Source organism: Lepidochelys kempii, chromosome 11, assembly GCF_965140285.1.
Source record: "Lepidochelys kempii isolate rLepKem1 chromosome 11, rLepKem1.hap1, whole genome shotgun sequence".
Lineage (NCBI taxonomy): Eukaryota > Metazoa > Chordata > Testudines > Cheloniidae > Lepidochelys > Lepidochelys kempii.
The window spans coordinates 32,028,421-32,044,544 of record NC_136390.1 but is presented as its reverse complement, the minus strand read 5'-3'; the positions used below and the strand labels follow the sequence as shown (position 1 = coordinate 32,044,544).

General features: G+C 40.7%; 1 protein-coding gene across 1 annotated transcript in view; it reads right to left on the bottom strand.

Annotated features, from left to right (window-relative positions):
* Positions 1-16,124, bottom strand: part of PKP4 (plakophilin 4) — a 242,698-nt gene that overhangs the window by 91,294 nt on the left and 135,280 nt on the right. Inside the window, exons 5-6 of the mRNA XM_073305536.1 lie at positions 541-666; positions 245-435 (exon numbers count right to left, since the gene is read on the bottom strand). Coding sequence (XP_073161637.1) covers positions 245-435; positions 541-666 — 317 coding nt within the window. The remainder of the gene's footprint in view (positions 1-244; positions 436-540; positions 667-16,124) is intronic.

The following is a 16,124-nucleotide window of genomic DNA, read 5'->3' as shown; positions in this document are numbered from 1 at the left end:
TTATAATGAATTACCAACACTAGATGCATAATAATTTTAGTAAATAAATACTCTTCTGGCTGTCTACCACCTAGACTACTATTTACCCAGAAAAATTTTACTATTTCATTAATTTGAAATGTTTCAAAGGAACTTTATTTATTCTTGCCTATAATAAAAAATCTAGAACTAGCCATATATTTCTGTTCAAAATGTATTTCGGAGCAACAACTAAGCTGAAAAAAGCATTTGCTATATTGCATACCTGAACTAACGTTTGTCCTTCAGCCCGTGAGTTTCTCACCAAATGATTACTAGTGGTTCCAGTAAGTGAATGCTGCTGTCTATTTTCTGACTTGCCCAAGTTCTGGCTGTTATGGAAACTGCTTACTTCCTGGTAACCACTGTCAGAATAAGAATTCATTTGTGTTGAACTTCTTGAGTTACCTACTGACCCTGCAGATATGAAACCAGTATGAGAAAAAAGCTATTACACAATTCTGACACAATCAATAAAGAAATAAACTTCCAGTATTTAAAATGAGTACAACAGACCCTCACTTTCATGGAGAGATGTCTGTTCTGGTGAGTAGAGGTTCCCTTGTTCTGGCTCTGTTCTAACCTGATAAGTATTGATATGGACACTGTCGGACACTCTGGGTTTGCTTACATCTGAGGTTGGCACATCTGAAAGCAGAGTTCAATTAGTTAAAGCTAATGTTGCTTATATAACTGCCAGTACTTTTCTAGTACTTTGTTATGGTCTTATACACCACCTGTTACAAAGAACTTAGATGCTATATAATAGGAGAAGCACAGTTCCATTGGTATGTCAGTACCAACTAATCATACACAATTTATCTGAACCTTATATGTGAGAAGCTCTTCAAGCTAGTTTCTTATACTTCTGAAGGTGGTATAAAATTTTGAGTTTTGTTATACTTCTCCTGCCTATTTTGATGCAGAATGCAGATTCACATCTCACAACTATGAAGCGCATTATTTAAGATGTGATTCTACTCTGAAGTGACTGCAAAAATGGCACCTTCTAACTTAATGGATATCTACACTGGCACTTTTGTTGGTAAAACTTTTGTTAGTTAGGGTGTGAAAAAAATACACCCTCCGCAACCAGCATAAGTTTCATCGACAGAAGTGCTGGCGTGGACAGCGTCATGTTGCTGGGAGATGCTCTCCCGCTGACATAGCTACTGCTCTATGTTGAGGGTGATTTAATCATGTTGACAGGAGAGCTCTTTCCTGTTGGCAAAGAGCAGTTATATGGGAGGCTTTACAGCAGAGCAGCTGCAGCAGTACAGCTGTAAGGTCTCTAGAGTAGACATAGCCTTATTCTCTGTGTATTTCAATCTGCAGACTGTAGTGCAAAATAAGTTCTGATTTGTTAAGTCCTTTATCACTACAAGACCAGCACAATTAAAAGGCTGGCTGAATTCTATTCTTACTTTTCCATCACCAACATAAATGTTTATGAAGTCATTTACGCACATAAAAATCAGTTGAGTACAATGAGCCTACACAAGTGCCTCTAAGAACCTAATTTGGCCTGAATAACCTTTATTAGTATGAATGATAACATGTAAAGGAAAAAATCCAGCTTTACTTTCAGATCCCAACTTGAGATTGCAGAACAGAGTTCAAAAAACTATGTTTACATGTAAACTTTCACATTTGATAAGAATCATTGAGACACCACAAACATGGAAACCCATGACTATATTTTTAGTTACATTTCAGATCAGAACCACACTGCCTATCAGAAATCAATGAGAAATCTGAAACAATCCTTGAACAACTTTCCTTATTGTGTCTATTTTCCTCTGAGCACACAAGCTGTTTTGTCATTGAATGATGCTTCACAAAAGATGTGTTACTAGTATTGATTTTAGTATTTTAACAAGAAAATAGAGCAGTAAAACTTTTAGTTTTGGAAATCTATGTTATGTAAGAATTACACTGACTTTAATACATAAAGAAAAGGTGTGTGTAATTTCATCCTTACACTATCCCTGCAAATAATTCCTTCATTACATCACCTTGTTTTTTTTTAATTCTATTTGCATGACAAGATTATACTTCCAGTTTTGAGCAGCATAAGACTTTTGTTCTGTAGATCTACTATTTTTGCCCCGACTTTTCACTCATGTGATCAGTTATCATTATAACAATATTCTCGCCTGCCAAAAAAGTAAAGAATGCACCCTCCTCTAAACTTGGTATTAACATGGCTCCATTAAGTGACAGGCAAAGTGGAGAGGGTGTTCACATCTACAAGGGGGTATCCATTCCGACATAAATAAACGTCTATAGTTACACCAAAACCCAAATTTATTCTGTTTTATAGAGCAGCTATTAGATGCTGAGACAATCACTAGTTCCTCTTCTGGGATCAGTTTTACTGTTTTGTATTTTAAAGACAAAATAATCTCTGCAGATATATTTCGAATAACAAGTTTCAAGTAGTATGTTTTCATTCCTTCAGAAGTGATTTTGCTTCCAATAAATGGATTTTACAAGATGCCAGCAACCCCTTTAGATTAATTTAATTTAAGATGGTTGCTGAATGGCTTCAAGATGTCAATGAATATTTTACATTCAATAAACATGATTTCTCCCAAAATATTGGATGCTTTTCTTTCATTATCTAAAAGTTTTTTAAGACCAGAAACAAATGTCAATGAAGTTTAAATGTGTAATGGGGTGTCAAATAAGAGGGACATTTTTTACCTTTGAATATGGTTTCTGAAACATTGGGCATCCAGCCATTCATGAGGCTGGCAACCAAGATGCAGACAACTTCTGTGACAGAGTGGGATATGTCTAGGTCAAACCACTGTGATCTCCATGTTGTATTGTAACCTCCATTTGGTATTATGGGCTAAACCCATGTTGAACCTTGCAGAAGGCAAGGTTTGTATGAGGTATTCCAAAAAGGCACCCTGCCCAGGAAAGGTGCTTGACATCTCCTTGAAGGATGATCTCAGAAGTCATCATCAAGACAATAATTGAGGGCATTGACTCAATTACCAGCCCATAACCATGAAACAATCTACACTCTACACACAAGCCTGACTGGGAGAAGGGGCTGGAGTTTCCTTGACCTGGAGACTATATTTAAGGAAAAGTGTTTCTCGGGGCAGAGGACAAATCCATTGCCACATGCAAGATGACTGGGCTGGAGAGACAGAAGGCAGGCAGGAAGAACTATGCCTAGCCACTAAATGCTAACAAGAATGCAGATTCAAAGAAGGGGGAGATCAGTGTTAGGAGCCAGGGTCAGGCGGTGGGTGGAGCTCAGGACTTTTATTACTTTGCAAAGATCTGTAACTCTCTAGTGCTTAAGAGTAAAGTGACTGTAGTTAAGAAATTCCTTTGCTAGGCCTTTGCTACATGAACACAAATGTACATGGCAATGCTTTTTCATTGTTCTTAAGATCCAAGGGTTTGGGTCTGTGGTCATCTATGCAAATTGGTGAGGATTTTTACCAAACCTTTCCCAGGAAGTGGGGTGCAAGGGTTGGGAGGATTTTGGGGGGGAAAGACGTTTCCAAACAACTCTTTCCCAGTAACCCGGTTAAACGTTTGGTGGTGGCAGCAAAAGTCCAAGGGCAAAGGGTAAAATAGTTTGCACCTTGGGGAAGTTTTAACCTAAGCTGGTAAAAGTAAGCTTAGGAGGTTTTCAAGCAGGTCCCCACATCTGTACCCTAGAGTTCAGTGTGGGGAAGGAACCTTGACATGTACATTGGTCAAACTGGACAGTCTCTACATAAAAGAATAAATGGACACAAATCAGATGTCAAGAATTATAACATTCAAAAGCCAGTTAGAGAACACTTCAATCTCTCTAGTCACTCGATTACAGACTTAAAAGTGGCAATACTTCAACAAAAAAACTTCAAAAACAGATTCCAACGAGAGACTGCTGAATTGGAATTCATTTGCAAACTGGATACAATTAACTTAGGCTTGAATAGAGACTGGGAGTGGATGGGTCATTACACAAAGTAAAACTATTTCCCCATGTTTATCCCACCCCCACTCCCCACTGTTCCTCAGATGTTCTTGTCAACTGCTGGAAATGGCCCACCTTGATTATCACTACAAAAGGTTCCTCCCCACCCCGCTCTCCTGCTGGTAATAGCTCACCTTACCTGATCACTTTCGTTACAGTGTGTATGGTAACACCCATTGTTTCATGTTCTCTGTGTATATAAATCTCCCCACTGTATTTTCCAGTGAATGCATCCGATGAAGTGAACTGTAGCTCGCGAAAGCTTATGCTCAAATAAATTTGTTAGTCTCTAAGGTGCCACAAGTACTCCTTTTCTTTTTGTGAATACAGACTAACATGGCTGCTACTCTGAAACCAGTTTAGAACAGGGGTTCTAAAGTCCCGAACCCATTTTAATGGGGTTGCCATGGCTGGCTTAGGCTTGCTGGGCCCTGGGGCTAAAGCCAAAGCCCGAACCCTACTGTCTGGGACCAAAGCCCAAGCCCTGGGCTCAGGTTGTGTAATAATTCTTGTTGTCAGAAGGGGGTTGCGGTGCAATGAAGTTTGAGAACCCTTGGTTTAAAAAGTAGATTAAAGTGACAATATTAGACTTAACGATTAAAGTAAATTGGGCTCTCCTATTCACACTGTCTCATAACACAAGAACAAGGGTACTTTCAATTTCAATGAATGGCAACATATTTTTTTTAAAAACCTTTTATTGGTTTTAAACGTAATGAATCATTAACCTTTGGAACTCAGTCACAAGCTGTCATTGAGGCCAGGAACATAGCAGGATTCAGTCAAAGAAATGTTGGATATTTTAAAAAGCACAGTGACGGAGCGATAAAAACCTTCATCCTTCAGGGCATGAACCAGCCTCTGTGGGGATTAAGACAAAATTTCCCATATTGGCATGTTATTCTGTAATTGAGAGAATTGGGGTTTTTAAACATTTTCCTCTGAAGTATCTATTACAGATACTGTCAGAGACCAGATATCTGACTAAATTGACAAAGGATCAGGTTTGACATGGCAATTTCTATGATTTAGGAAAGGTATTTTAAAATAAAGGTTCTCATTGCTTAAAAATTCTTCAGCTCTAATAAAAGGAACCATAAAGAGTCATCTCTCTCAACAAATATCAAAGGAAATTTTGTTTCATATGATTATGTGATAAAGGATTCCAGAATGTGATCTTGTGGAATCGAAACTGGTTTGTCTTTCAAGAATTTTTCAGATAAATTGAAAATAAAGGCAATGAAAGTCACTATGATAATGTTGACACTTTGCAGAAATGTGGATTCACATACAGTAGGTTTCTATTCAATGTAACAGAACAAAGGTGGGGACAGTGTGATTTTCACTCATTTCAAAAGAAATGATTGTTTATGTAATTGTTTATGTCTTCAAAGAGTTCCAATATGAATCTTGAAGATAAAAGTCTAATATCTGCTATTTTTAAACCTACCCTTCCAATTCATCATCAAATCTTTAAGAGAGAAGGATATTTCAAACGTTTACTGTAATGGCATACATCACAAAATAACAGGATGGTCATAAAATGTTAAAGGGTTAGGTAGTGAAATAGAAGTATTAACTTTTCTCAGCAAAGACTGCTCTACTATTTTGAAGATGGTTCGTTTGTTTAAATGCAGCATGACTTAGCCTCTTTCCCAGAACTACATTAAATACATAGCATTAAAGGGGTGCTGATTTATTAGAGGTACAAGCCTGAAAAAGGAATATTAAACCATCAACGTTAGCTCTCTAGTAAGAAATTAAAAATAAAACAAAGCAAAAGAAAATCTCTTGGCATTTTTCAAATACTGTGGGTTATCCCTAGTACCCTATACAAGATCCTCCCCAAGAAAATAATCTCAAAATCAAAGACCCTGACTGTGGCTAAGTGCATAATGCCTACTATATTATCAGTACCATTACATTTTAAAATTAGTTTGTTTGTTCAAAGAAAAGGAGGACTTGTGGCACCTTAGAGACTAACCAATTTATTTGAGCATGAGCTTTCGTGAGCTACAGCTCACTTCATCAGATGTTTACCGTGGAAAAGTCTGCTGCAGTTTCCACGGTAAACATCTGATGAAGTGAGCTGTAGCTCACGAAAGCTCATGCTCAAATAAATTGGTTAGTCTCTAAGGTGCCACAAGTCCTCCTTTTCTTTTTGCGAATACAGACTAACACGGCTGTTCCTCTGAAACCTTTGTTTGTTCAGTACTTCAGTAATCTTGTTTCTCTTACTTCTGGTATCCCAAGCCGTAACTCTGAAGACTATCTCTGAAAAGGCCATCTTAGGATCCTATGAATATTCTGGATATATATATCTATAGATATAGATATATATAGGTTTGGACCTATGTCTTGTAAGGCTACAGGTTATTTGGAAATACAGTAGATGATATTTGATCTTTGTTCTTTTTTTTTTTTTTTTAAAAAGGTAGCCTGATAAAATCTTTAAGGTATTTTGACATGCTATTTTATCACTTTATTTTGTCTCATACTGTAGTTTGTTAAAAATGTATAAACTTCAAATAAAAACACAAAACAGAAAGCCACTATTCAAAGAATAATTTCCATCTGGATAGTGGTATTAGTACAGAAGCTGCATACAATATGAAACAAGGACCCCTCCTTCCTATTTTACTGCAGTAGCTAGATTCTTGGTTTGGAAGGACCTCACCATCTTGGTGCCATGTCTGAAGCAACACTTTTTTTCTGTGCTATTATCCAACTGTCTACTTTATTGAAGATTGGTTTTGTGAAAGGCATTTCCATGAGGATTGCTAAGAAAGCCAATGAAAATACAGGATTAACTACTGTGGGGAAAATTCATGTTAATTTTGCCAAATGCAGCAGTGTATATCTCCCCTCCTCACACCTAGCATGAGGTCATAATTTGTTATTTTATTATTAAATATTTATATTGCAATAGCACCTCAAGGATTGGGGCCTTGTTTGAGTGCTGGACAAACAAAGTTGCTGTTCACTGCCATGAAGAGCTTATGATTCTAAGATAAGGGGCATAAAGATGGGAAAGCGAAGGATACAGTTCTATACACACACACACACACATTATAAACAGAGAAAATATGCCCATTTGCTCTTCAATTGAGGTATCATTAATTTATTGATTTCTTATAAGTGTCACATCAGAGGTGGATCTTGAGATGAGAGCTGGAAGGGAAGATAATTTAGTGATCTTAGAGATAAGTAGAGGAAAAGAACTAAAAAGAACTGCAGAAGACAGCACGAAGAGGAGTGTGTGTGCAAATGCACACGTAGCTGACAGAAGGGCAGACAAGGCTGGAATCATTGGTGGAAAAGACAAGGAAGTGGGGAAATACGATATAAAAAGCAATGCAAGACAAGTGGTAGAGCACAATCTGAAGGATCTTGAAGGAACTAGAACTTAATGTGGTGAATCAGGATAGGCCAGTGGAGGAATTCAATGGAACAGGTGATGTCAGAGCAATGGATGAAGAGGATGGTCTCAGTAGCTGTGTTCTGAATAATTTGGAGGGGCCAATATGAGTCTCAAGGAGGTTGGAGAGGAAGCAGGTACAGTAATCATGACAAGAGATAAGAGCTCCGATGAGAGTTTTGGCTGGCAGCACAGAAAGAAAGATTTTAGAAATACTACAGAGGAAAAAAGGCAAGTTCTGGACATAGCGTAGATGTGCAGGACAAATTGAAGGTGACCCCTAGTTTACGGTTTTAGGATACAGGGACAAAGTTGATGTGTGTTCAACTGCAACAGAAAATGGAGGGATGAGTGGGGTTCTGGAGGAAAGATTAAGCGTCATGTTAACATTGATGGCAAATAGAGGTGCATTAGGATGGAGAGAAACAGAAATGTCAGTAATCAGTGTAGAAATGATAGGTGAATCATAACCGTGTGAGATCACCGAGACAGGGGAACCAGAGATAGAGCCCTGAGAAGCAGAAGTCAGGAAAGAGTTTTAAGAATGAGGTATCTAGTAAGAGTCTACGATTGTGGACGGGTACTCTAAGTCTGGATAAATGCTGTTTAGCAAGGAATATAGCAGAACTACAAGAGAGATCAAGTTCGTAGTTGAGAAAGTCCACATGGTCAAAAGATTTTCTTTCAGAGGCATTCACTGGCACAGGAGCATTGATAAGAACTAAATCTTTAAAGTGAGCCAAAGTTTGGGCCTGGAGACTGAGGTGGCAGAGACGAGGAGGGAGTGCTAGAATATTTTAATTTCCTTTAAAAAAAAAATCAAAATTCTATGTGCCAGCTAAAGGTAATGAAACTTCTCCCAAACCCTGGTAAAGGACTAATCAGGTATGTTAAAGTGGTGGTACTCAGGATGAAAAACAGATTAGTTATGAAAGCAACTGCTATTACAATGTGCTTCAAATGACAACTCTAAAACACAGGCACAGTTTATTTGTGCCTAAACCTATGAAGCAAAAAAGAAACACATTGAGTTTTACTGGCATGTAGATCTAAATAAAATATCAAATGCCTCAATAATTGTGCAAGCAAACATAAAAGAAAATTCACATTACAAACTGTACTCCCTAATTTTCCTCTATGAGCAGGAAGTGTTTAATATCTTTCAAATTATAGATTAAAAACAATTAAAATTTCCCACTAACTGCTGACAAATTCACAGGATTGGTTAGCCAATCAACACAATTACTTGACAGAAGAACATTTTTAGGTCAGAAACAACTGGGTTATTATGACATTGCAATCAATTCACTATAGCAACTATTATGACCATGTTATAAGTAGAATTGACATGAAGTACTATTACATCTAACCATTTCAACATGAATGTTGCACAGAATATAGGATAATATATGGATGTTGAAATGTCTCCCTCCTACAGCTCTTTCAACATTGTCTGGATGACTGATTATGAGAGATCAATATTATTAACAGCCTTGAGTAATAAGTTTGCATGGATAGAACGCTACATTTAAATGATTGTACATTAGCCTCTAACTTACCCACTTTAATCTTTAATTTTAATTTCTTTTTGTCACAGAACAATACAAGGGGTGCCATCTATATAATATCAATGGACTGAACTAAATCAATTTCAATTGACAACAATAATCTTCACTATCTGAGGAGACACAGAGGAAGAATGAAGAGCTTGTGCAGTGATACACAGGCATTACTATGATGGGGTTCAGAATCAACACTTGGCATCAGTCCCACATTCCTCACCTAGAAAACACTGACAGTTGTGATAAAAACTGGAAGATCCATAAGGCTTTGAAAGGAGTTCTGGGTGTTGATAGGAATGCACAATAAAATGCATTGTTCCCTCTCTAGCTTTTTGTGTTACCATAAATCATGAGAACCAAAGTCCACAACAGCTTTTTATACATGATTGCTGATCTAATATTCTATTTATGAGTATCTGCAAAGCAACATACTTCATGTTATATCTCTGTTATAAATTCTGTACAGTTGTACTGGTGCATAAAGAGTTTTTATTTTAGTTCACATCTTATCATGTGCTGATGTCTTTCTCTGTTGTAAATTACTAACTTCAGAGGAAAAAAGAAAAAATGATTTAAGGTGGCGTTCTCATTTATCTTTAACTTCGGTTTTTTTTTCAGGTCTCTGTTTGTAAAGCATCCTGTGCTGACAAATCTTCAAAATAAAGCTTAATAGTAAAAATATAAGAAAGCAAAATCTACCATAGTGCTATTATTGCTTCAATTTAAAAGTAAACAATATTAAATAAGATTTTTACATCAATTTACATTATAAGTAAATGATACAATTTGTTGTAATATATATTTTTTCCATTATTACTCAGGCTCAGCAATTGCTCTAGATCAGTGGTCCCCAAACTTTTTCAGTCATGCCCCTCTTGAGCGCTGTGTCCAGGAGCCAGGGCTGCGGCTGGGAGTGGGGCCATTGCTGTGTCCAGGAGCCAGGAACGGGGCTGGGGCCACTGCAAGGAGTGCAGTCGTGGTTGGGGCTGTGGCCAGTAGCATAGCTAAGGGGGGAGCGGGGCAGTGGCCGTTCCCCCACTGAGCACAAGTGGCACCTTGTCAATGTCTTGGCACCTTTTAAATTTTCCCCTATTGAGGGAACAGGGGGAGCAACGAAAAAAAAAAAAAAGGCGCCAGCGGCGGGACCTTCACTCGCTCCGGGTCTTCAGCGGCACCTTGGTGGCGGGAGCTTCCAGTGCCGCCGAAGACACCCAGAGTGAGTGAGGGCCCACCGCTGGAGCGCCGGGTGAGTAAAAGAGCTGCAGTGGGTGGCGTCTTTTTTTTGGATCGCTCCCCTTGTTCCCTCCACCTGGCTACGCGGCTGGCTGTGGCCAGGAGCAGAACTGCAGCTGGGAGCAGGGCCGGGAACTGCTGGTCGATGCTGGAGCTGTGCCTGCGGTGAAGGTGGGGCCAGGGCAAGAGCAGAACTGGGGACAGAGTGGGGTTGGGTGGAGCTCCCTCCAGCCCCCCGTGGGGGCTGGGGCTGGCCTGCGCCCTGCCGCCCCTCCCCCAGAATATTTCTCCCCCCCTCCCTCAAGGGGTGTACCCCACAGTTTGGGGACCACTGCTCTCCATGATCCCTATTTAACAAACACTATCAGCCGCACAGTATAGAAGGATGCGGGCAGCATCCTCCTGAGTCCTCAGCTTCAGTGAGATTTTAAATTGGGCATAATATTAGGGGAATCCCATGCAGCAGAAGCACTGTATTCCTAGGATCCTGCACAAGGCATGGAAGTAAGGATCACTTAGAGTCTCTCTGATGGTCCAGCTATTACAGCTGTGGATAAACCATTTTGATAAGTGCAACCCTCACTCCGGGGACACGGAGGAAGAGAAAAAGTCAGAAAAAGGGAAAGAAATATACAAATGGAAGGAGATTTGAGGGATGAGAAAAATAGAAAAAGACAGAAGAAAAACTAGGGCAGAACTGCTTAAAGAGAAGTCATGGAGACAAACAATGACTGAGAAGAAATTTGCTACATGAGAAAACTGAGGAGGCAAAGAGATGACTAAGATGTGCGTGTGTGTGTGGAACACAGAGGAGGAGATGAGGACAGGACAAAGAATGAAACCTATTAAGTGACATCTCCTTTTTCAGCTATGAAGAGATACTGGAACATTAGATAAACAAACAAAATGGGATAAAATATTAACAACAGAAAATATGAAAGGGAATAATAGAAGAAAAAGTTAAATTTCTGATTACTTTAAAATCTTTCAGATATTCCACAGGACAAAACTTAAACCTTCCTCCAAGTAAAACTTCTGGGAAATTCAGCTTTTCACTTATCTCATCTTCTTCATCCTCACCTTAAACTGGGGGAGATATATATGAATGTTCATATAAAACCATATCCAACTTCTTGCCAGACCACAGAAGTCACTAAAAGTTGGATTCTGATGTACTGAGTGGAACAAGGTTAGAAACATATTTGCTATCCCTTAAAAAGTGTTCTAAGAATGCCTATAAGCACTTCCATGTTCCATAAAAATAATTGAAAAAACAAAATAGGCTGTAGCGAGTATCAGCTTTGTTTTTTGGTTTGTTTTTAATATAATATGCCTTCCACAAGTCACCTAGGCAGACAAACTGATTACCAGGACTACAGTTTAAACTAATTACAGTGGTGTAAATACTAAAATCTTAAATCTAATCTAGAAAAGGAAAAAAGAGGGAAAGGACCACAATCTTAATTCAGAGTTGAGAGGGACACATCTTGTGAGAAGTACTGTGAGAAAAAGTCAAGCCCATTTTCCTCATTTTATGCCCTGCTTATTAGCACCCAACCTGAGAAAGGGCATAAAAAAAAAAGGGAAGTCCGAGGGTCTTATAATTAAGTATAAACCAAAGGAAGGGAAAAGGTTACTTTGTTCACTTCATAAGAAATTATATTCTGTGATGTCTCAATGCCTGGTTTAACTTTCTTTAGTAAACCCAGGAGGCAAAGGTCTTGCAATAATTTCACACAATATTTTTTCCTATCTTCAGCATAGGGAAAAAACAGAACAAACAACATATGTTCTTTAGGTATATTTTCTGAAATGATCTTGTGGCAGGTAACTGTTTTTGAAATCATTGTCTAACTTTGTCCCATTGGTAAATTGCTTCCTGAAAACCTATCACAGTAAGGAAAAACAAACCAAAGTCAATTTACCTTTAAATTACGTAATAAAATCTTGATTTCACACTTCTGGCATTACAACTGTCACCATGGTGATTTTAATGTCTCACACACACAAGACTGAATTTATTGCAAGGAAGATTAGAAAAACATGGAAGCATATTCAATTATTACTATTTTATAGACAAAAACTGGTTGGTTACCTATCTACCGTAACTGTTGTTCTTCAAGGTGTGTTGCTTGTCCATTTGAAGTAGGTGTGTGCGCACCAAGTGCACTATCGTCAGAAGGTTTTTCCCCTACTGGTACCCATCAGGTCGGCTGTGGAGCCCCCTGGAGTGACGCCTTCATGGCTGTGTATAAAGGTCCCTGCCGACCTACCGCCTCTTCAGTTCCTTCTTGCTGGATACTCTGACAGAGGGGAGACGGGTGGGTCTTGGAACGGAAATGAGCAACACATCTCGAAGAACAACAGTTATGGAAGGTAGGTAACCATTTTTTCTTCTTCAAGTGATGACTCATGTCAATTCCAAGTAGGTGACTCCCAAGCAGTCCCCAGAGGAGGGGTCGAAGTTCACCAAGTTCCAGATTGCAGCTCTGCTCTACCAAATGAGGCATCAATCAATCCTGAAGCACTTGCATGAGAGGAAAGTGATCAGGAACAGCCAGCATGGATTCACCAAGGGAAGGTCATGCCTGACTAATCTAATCGCCTTTTATGATGAGATTACTGGTTCTGTGGATGAAGGGAAAGCAGTGGATGTATTGTTTCTTGACTTTAGCAAAGCTTTTGACACGGTCTCCCATAGTATTCTTGTCAGCAAGTTAAGGAAGTATGGGCTGGATGAATGCACTATAAGGTGGGTAGAAAGCTGGCTAGATTGTCGGGCTCAACAGGTAGTGATCAATGGCTCCATGTCTAGTTGGCAGCCGGTATCAAGTGGAGTGCCCCAAGGGTCGGTCCTGGGGCCGGTTTTATTCAATATCTTCATAAATGATCTGGAGGATGGTGTGGATTGCACTCTCAGCAAATTTGCGGATGATACTAAACTGGGAGGAGTGGTAGATACGCTGGAGGGGAGGGATAGGATACAGAAGGACCTAGACCAATTGGAAGATTGGGCCAAAAGGAATCTGATGAGGTTCAATAAGGATAAGTGCAGGGTCCTGCACTTAGAACGGAAGAACCCAATGCACAGCGACAGACTAGGGACCGAATGGCTAGGCAGCAGTTCTGTGGAAAAGGACCTAGGGGTGACAGTGGACGAGAAGCTGGATATGAGTCAGCAGTGTGCCCTTGTTGCCAAGAAGGCCAATGGCATTTTGGGATGTATAAGTAGGGGCATAGCGAGCAGATCGAGGGACGTGATCGTTCCCCTCTATTCGACATTGGTGAGGCCTCATCTGGAGTACTGTGTCCAGTTTTGGGCCCCACACTTCAAGAAGGATGTGGATAAATTGGAGAGAGTCCAGCGAAGGGCAACAAAAATGATTAGGGGACTGGAACACATGAGTTATGAGGAGAGGCTGAGGGAGCTGGGATTGTTTAGCCTGCAGAAGAGAAGAATGAGGGGGGATTTGATAGCTGCTTTCAACTACCTGAAAGGGGGTTCCAAAGAGGATGGCTCTAGACTGTTCTCAATGGTAGCAGATGACAGAACGAGGAGTAATGGTCTCAAGTTGCAGTGGGGGAGGTTTAGATTGGATATTAGGAAAAACTTTTTCACTAAGAGGGTGGTGAAACACTGGAATGCGTTACCTAGGGAGGTGGTAGAATCTCCTTCCTTAGAGGTTTTTAAGGTCAGGCTTGACAAAGCCCTGGCTGGGATGATTTAACTGGGAATTGGTCCTGCTTTGAGCAGGGGGTTGGACTAGATGACCTTCTGGGGTCCCTTCCAACCCTGATATTCTATGATTCTATCACCTCTAGCCTGCTGTGTGATGGCGTACCACGATGTAAAGGTGTGAACAGATGATCACGTCGACACCCTGCACTAGGTATCCTGAACAGGGACCTGCACTAGGACTGCTACAGATGAACCTTGCGCTCTTGTGGAGTGCACCGTCAATGCTGGGGCTGGTATCTTTGCTAGGTCACAGCACGTCCTGATACAGGGTGTGATCTAAGATGAGATTTGTGGATATGAGATTGGCAGGCCCTTCATTCTTTCAGCAATGGTGATGAAGAGTTGTGTCAACTTCCTAAACAGCTTTGTCCGCTCAATGTAAAAAGCCAGGGCCTGTCTAACATCTAGGGAATGGAGCACGTGTTCCCTGTCATTAGTATGAGGCTTTGGGAACAACACTGGTAGGAAGATGTGCTGATTTACATGAAATTGTGAGACTACTTTTAGGGAGAAAGGCTGGGTGTGGCTGCAACTGCAACGTATCCTTATAAAAACACTGTATAAGGGGGCTCAGACATTAAAGCTTTGAGCTCACACACTTCTGGCTGAAGTTATAGCCACGAGAAATGCCACTTTCCAAGAGAGGTAAAGCAGAGACCAAGTTGCTAGAGGGTTCAAAAGGAGGGCCCCCCATCAGCCTTGAGAGGACCAGGTTAAGGTCCCATGGAGGGACCGGTAGCTGCACCTAGGGGTACAGCCTGTCTAGCCCTTTAAGGAAGTGTCCAACCATGGGGTTAGTAAATAGTGACTGCCCCGCTGCACCCGGGTGGAAAGAGAAATAGCAGCCAGGTGCATCTTGATTGACGAGACTGCTAGGCTTGCCTCCTGGGTTTACTAAAGAAAGTTAAACCAGGGAGCAGTACCGTGGCGAAGGTAATCGGCACTGCATCATAGTAGGCTTGCCCCATGCCGAACTGATGCCGGCGCACAGGCCAGTGGAGCGGGGGACTGTCATGGCAATCAGTTCCTGGCTGCCTCGAACATGTCCACTGTTGAGGGAGCATCCAAGTCCTCCTCCAAATCTTGCTGCACCAGGGAGTCCACTGGAGCCGGACTCAACGGACCTGCCCGAAAGGCCAGAGTCGATGGCACCTGTCTAGGCGTCCCAACGCAGGACGCACCCCACTGGTGCCCGTATGCTCTGCTGCTCTAGTAGGGGAGCGCACCCTGTCAGCCCTCTTTTTCTTGTGTGGCACTGACCACTAGGGAATCACTTGCTAACGGAAGAGAGAACTGCTCCAATGACCATCACAGGTGGTAAGAAGGAACTGAAGAGGCGGCGGGTCAGCAAGGACCTATATAGATGGCCATGAAGGCACCACTCCAGGGGGCTCCACAGCCGACCCGCCAGGTACTGCTAGGGGAAAATCCTTCTGATGATTGTGCACGCAGTGCGCGCACACCTACATGGAATTGACATAAGCAATCACTCAAAGAAGAATTAGGCATATTTAATCAAAGTCTAGGCACTTTTACTGTAAATATGTTGAAATAATTTTATGGTTCAAGATGGGCACTGTAAGTTACTTTTAGCCAAATGAATTACTATCTCACCAATTACGTATCATCAAATGTGAAATACAACCACACCAAATGTCAAGATGTTGGGAGGAAAGGTAGGCTGAGTTCAAAGGATCTATGGTGGCCATAATGACAAATCAGCCCGAGGAGAATGAGGCAGTTACGCATTGTATTTTTTTTTAATAAATATCATATGCCCCTCAGCGTACCTGTGCGCTATTATCATGCCTGAATGCAGTATTAAAATGAAGGAGCCTGTAAGGGAGAAACCAACTGGAAATGAAACAATAACAAAGATAAGGGGCTATGATAAGGTGTACCAAGAGTCCTCTGGGAAACAATGAGGAAACCAATAATTGTGGGGGGGAATACCCTGTGCCTAGCTCCAGGTAGTTTGGTGTGTTGTATTTTTCCCACACCAAAACCCCAGGAACAAACGGTATACTAAAACTGGTCTTAACATACTGGTCTTAAGAAGAAGGAGAAACAGAGACAAGCAGGACAAACTGTTTATTCCACCCCAGAGATGGAGGTAACTGCACTTGATGGAACATACCAAAGTTTACAAGGAAAGTTTAAGGG